This window comes from Cottoperca gobio, chromosome 19 (assembly GCF_900634415.1).
Source record: "Cottoperca gobio chromosome 19, fCotGob3.1, whole genome shotgun sequence".
Taxonomy (NCBI): Eukaryota; Metazoa; Chordata; class Actinopteri; order Perciformes; family Bovichtidae; genus Cottoperca; species Cottoperca gobio.
Window position 1 is genome coordinate 20,796,498 of NC_041373.1, and position 5,525 is coordinate 20,802,022.

Below are 5,525 nucleotides of genomic sequence, written 5' to 3' on the forward strand. Positions count from 1 at the left end.
GATCAACTTTACCCGACCTCCGACCTGCGAGGGCGTGGATCCAGATCTGTCCCGCTCTCTGCAGCCGCGGCCGACCTTGATGCAGAACAATCGCCTGCGGGGGAATCATTACCTCAGAGTTTTGGTAAAGGGTGTGTATGAACAGAAAACTGCTTCCTGTTCTCCGGCTGATCCCTTTTCATCGTGCCGGCTCCCCCGTCTCTATGCGTGCCAGGCGGAGAGTCGGGTGAGTTTAAAGGGGGGAGGAAGGGGGAGACGCTGCCACTGTGTTGCCCCTCGGCTGGTCACTGTGTTACAGGAAGGGAGGGTCGGGACTTCCCCTCTGAAGCTGCACGAAGCAGCACAGAAACATGACTGTTCAGTATCGCCTCCGACTGAGAGGGTCGGAGGTCATTCACACATTTCAGGTTCAGTCATTGATTTTCTTTATTTGCATTTTCACCTTTATTGAACAGTTTACAGTGAAGACAGGATGTCGGGGAGAGAAAAGGTTTTAAAGGACTCCGGCGGGAATCGAACCTGCAACATTGGGATTATAATCGTTCATCTGCCACGGTGGTCCGGAGGGGTTAACATGTCGAATAATCCCACGTTTCCTGTTTTTAATGGATTATCTCTGGTTCTTATAAAGTCTGGTTTAATCCAATACACAGTAAACTCATTCAAAACAGGATTTTCACAATAAGAGACTCTTATTGTGAAAGAACAGCCCTCTGAGGGTCGACAGAAGGAAATAAACACTTTCACAGAAAACAGAAGATGTACAAGATGTGCTAACATTACAGAAGCAGTTTAAATGACCTGAATCTCTCAATTAAGATTTGAGGATAAGAAATGGATTCTTTTAAACTTAATGTTCATTTATTGGACAGTTTACAGGGAAGAGGCAGACAGGAAATGGGGGGGGATAAAAAGGGTATGACTACAAAGGTCCCCTGCAGGAATGGAAGCTGCCCCTTTAATACTTGTTAGCAGGTTTTGACTTTAAGATGACATCATGTTTCCATTTAATGGATCATCTGCGGTTTAAGGGTTTTAAGTTGCGACAAACCCTTAAAATGTATTTTACAGAATTACATCTTAAAATACTTTCACCTGAACACCTTAATCCATTTTCAATAAAAGTGTTTAAAGTGCACAAAAGTAACAACACTGTATACATTTAAAGATTACTTTATGCAGGTCGGGACCTCGGAGGGATTTGAAACAGCAACATTGCACTACATATTAAAAAACGTAAGAAGAAACTTATTTATTTTATTCTTGTAAATTTAACACTTTTCTTCTTTAAGCACAAATAATATTGGAGTTTTCTTTTCGAAAATGTACAACTTTTTATGTCGGACTTATTTGACTTCATATTTATTTATTTTTTTGTCCGTCCATGGAGGTGATGCAACATTGCATCCTTCCCCCCCTCCCCCCACATTCCCAGGATGCTGCTCTTCAGTGGAGATAAAGTTAGCACTGCAGAAGTGACAACGCGTTGTAACCGTTACCCGTCAGCACAACCTCCTCCGGCTCCAGATGACACAACTTTATGTTTATGTGGTCGTGTGTCTGAGAGACGCTAGGCAACACATACACAACTAAATATAAACAGCCGAGCTGAAGTACAAAACCTCAGCGAGAGTCTCATGTTCGCACTTTGAGTTTAATACAATGAATACATTAAACTGAAAAAGGAAAGTTAAGCATCAGTTTAACATCTTCATGTGAACTCTTTAATATGGAGGAATACATGACATTTGGTTATTTTTCATCACTTTGGAAGTTTAAACATATAAAGTGGCATATCGCAGATGAGCCCCGTCTGTTTGTTTGTTCTACGACAGCGTATTCGGGCAATTGTTGGTTAGAATATATAGTACGGACACGGCGGAGGGAAGTTATATTCTGGGATAGCAGTCAGAATTTCTGAGATTAAATTTGTACATTTCAGAGGAAAAAATTCATGAATTTGCAAAGAAAACTTGAATATTCTCTGAATTTAAAGTGAGAAATTTACAAGAAAAAACTCACAAATGTACAAAGAAAATTATCTTTTGAATATTATCTAAGAATATGTATTTGTGAGAAAAACTCACAATTGTCTGAAATTAAACTCACAAATTACGACTTGTTTCTCGTAGATTTGTGATTTAATAATTTCAGAGAATATTCAAGTTTGTTGTTATAAATTGACTTGAATAAAGTTTTTTTTAGGGAATACCTTCCCCTGGCTCTGTAATCATTTTTATTTTTATTGTTTTTATCGACAATGGTCGTTACACGCCTTCGTAGTATTCAGAACGTTACTCTTACATTGTGTTTTTAACCTTTAAATGTTTATTTTAATATGAAGAAACAAAAGCTCAAATCCAATATTTTCACCCAAACACAATGTGACAGAATCCGAGTAACGGACTGACGAGATAAAGAAATCAACAATAGAGTACCTTGTTAAATGTCTTTTATAGCTTACTAGCAGCTTTTAGTTAGAGTTACTGGACATCAGCTCTGTAGAGCCACAACTAACCTTATTATCAAACACCAAATCTGTTTCAATAAGTGAGAAATACATTTTGTATCAAATCTGGTGATTTGGTGAGTCAATAAAATGTCTGAGGAATCCATTATTAACGTCATTGTCTCAGCTTTTTAAAGAAAGGTTCAGCTCCGGTCCATTGTCCATCACGTGCCGGGTTCTGAAACCTCAACAGTCAGACCAAAACAAATCTGTCTGACAGCCAGTTATCCCGAAATTAAACACCAAATGTTAAAAAGGCCCGATGACGCCATTCTATATAATAATCAACCATAAGTACTTCTGCTTGTGGCAGGGAGGTTGTGTATTTTGGGAGGAAGACGGCGTCTGTGTTTGGGGGGGAAGGGGCTGTCGGACAAATGGGCTTTCGGTGGGACTAATGGGACATTTGAGGAATAATGAACCATCGGTTGGTGGTCCCCGCTGAATCCTCCTGCAGGCTGCTATGTGTCCAAACACTCGTCCTTTACTCAGACCATCATTGTCCTTGAAGGTGTCTGCAGAGTCTTCGCCGCCTGCAGCGAATACAAGCTGCTCCATCTTTTTACCATATGTAAAGTTCACCAATTCATGTCCCTGTTAAACTTTGTTCGTGTGGTGCGTTCAGGTTCTCCCTGAAGTTATTCATCTGAACCACCAGCGTGACTTTATGTTCGCTCAGGACGGAGATTATGCCACGCAGTATCCCTGACTCGCCATGAGGGCGGTCTGGCTCTCCCTGCGTTTGTCCTTGTTCTTCCTGAGTCGGAGCCTCCAGCAGAGGGCACTGGACCCCAGCAGGCCCAGTCCAGCAGACAGCAGCACCAGCCCGAGCACCGAGATGGTCGACCCGTGGGAGTTGAAGGTGTACGCCACCGCCGTGACCACGATGCCGGCGATTAGGACCACGATGCCAAACGGCACGGTGCAGCGGTAGCAAGACATCTCGGCACCGCCGGTCGCCGCCGTCAGCTGGACCTCGTTGATATGCGGAACGCGCGTCATCACAACGACGCCGCGGTCCCTCCGGGCCTTGTCCCGGCTCAGCTTCTCGGCAGAGATCAGTGTCGCCGTCCTTGCGCCGCTCCGGGAAATCCTGGCGCCACCTTTGCTGTGGAGGTCATCCGGAATGGCGATCTTACTGGTGAGGAAGAGGTGGGCCATCTTTATACTGAGGTCAGCGTTCAGCCAATCACAGGACAGCTAGCTGTAAACAGGAAATAAAAGACGTTAAGGATTTTTTACTATTTTCAGCAGATTCAGACATTTTCTCATGTTTGGGATGAAAACATGCTGTTTCCATGGTTTCCTGCACAAACTGTACAAATGCATCAACATCAAAGTTGTTGATAATTATTCACATCTCTGGAGACATGAAGATAAAATCACTTTATACAACAGCTGCATTTTGTAAACAAACATTTAAAAGGTTTAAAATAAATAAATATTTGTTATTTAATTTAAAGATTTAACTCAGTGAAAGTGGAAAATAATAATATATATAATTTCCATGTTTTTCTTTAAGGACATCGATGTGAAGCACAAAGTTAATGAAAAAGAGAAGAAATTCAGACACTTAGTTGTAGTTTGTAAAAGTGTTTTCTCATTAACTGTGAAAGAATAATCCTTTCCTGTGTGAGAATGTGCAGCACAGTGTTTGAACCAGAAAGTCATCATGTTTCAGGCTGTAAAAACATAACCAGTATATTTACTTGCCACTTATATGTGTTTTAAATCCGGCGGTGTGAGACTTTAGTGTCAGTTTATTTCAGTCTGGAATCATAACATCACAAATCATTGAAGCTTTCCACCAACACACATTCTTTTGAACATTCACAAGCTTGAATTTCATGCAGAGGTTTTTAAAGGCTGATAAACAGCCACAGACTTTGAAATGATTTCCCAAACTCAAAACCGTTCTGACCTTTATTGTGAAAATGTGGTTTGTGCACGACAGGAAAATAATGATTCCGTGCATCAATGATAAAAACTGTTAATCACGGTCTTCTCTCTTTATTGTCACATTATGGATGCAATGACGTTGTGATGCAAACAGCCTGAAGCCTCTTCGTTCAGTGCTGGTCGAGTGATTAGTTAACGCACAGCAGACGAACAAACGGCTCACATTTAAACCTGCAGCTTTAATGATGCAAACATCTTCTTTATGGAAATGAAAGAATAACTTACTGTCTCCATTGTGTTGCTCTGTGCAGACTCTACAGGTCGTCTCTGCATCGTCCTCACTGCAGGAATAAATGGGGGAATATGTTCTATCAATAGAAAAAATGGGGACTTCCCTTCCCCACACCTCCCTTCCCGTCCTCCGTCCTCCATACCTCCTCCTCCCAGACTGACAAGAAAAGTTTTAACTCTTTCCTCCCTTCAGCTGGTGCCAACACACACACACACACACACACACACACACACACACACACACACACACACACACACTCTTTAAAATAACGTCTGTGTCTTAAACTGCTTCATCGAGGCCTCAAATCAAAGCGAGTTATTGATGAAGGAGGGAAACTCCTCGAGTTTCTTAAATGCACCTTTTTGTTTTTTACTTTCTTCTATAATTTATACTTTTACCTGAAGGAGTCCGACTCACCAAGGAAGCAGATGTGTTTCAGGGTTTGGGGTCAATCTGTGGAACCGGTTACAGGATTCATTTAAATGTTTTATATTAATTTAGTTCTGACTTAGAGTGACAAAAAATTTCCTGTGAGAGCAACGAGCTGCAGCTTCAGAGACAAATACAATCATAACAAACACAGAAGTGAAAAACACACAAACCCCTAAAACCAACGCTCGTGGAACGGCTTGATGTTCGACCACAGAAAGATCCGGGACGATCTTGAGTTTGGTTTTGAAAAGGAAAGAAGCTGTTTCCCGCAGCGTTTCTCTGTTCTCTGGTTTTCTGGTTCTGTGTGTTTCTGAAGCTGCGTGTAAATGTTTTGGGCCGTTGGAACAAAGGCCGTTAGTTTTTAGGAGAACAGACGAAGAGATTTTCGGTCCA

The 5,525-nt window shown here is 41.7% G+C and overlaps 1 protein-coding gene across 1 annotated transcript; it reads right to left on the reverse strand.

Annotated features, from left to right (window-relative positions):
* Positions 1 to 436: 436 nt before the first annotated feature.
* LOC115024195 (transmembrane protein 100-like) lies at positions 437 to 4,763 on the reverse strand. Its single transcript, XM_029455548.1, has 2 exons — positions 4,694 to 4,763; positions 437 to 3,713 (listed from the first exon to the last, which is right to left on the reverse strand). Exon 2 carries the CDS (start codon positions 3,668 to 3,670, stop codon positions 3,197 to 3,199), a length of 474 nt encoding a protein of 157 aa, XP_029311408.1. The 5' UTR covers positions 3,671 to 3,713; positions 4,694 to 4,763; the 3' UTR covers positions 437 to 3,196.
* Positions 4,764 to 5,525: the final 762 nt, after the last annotated feature.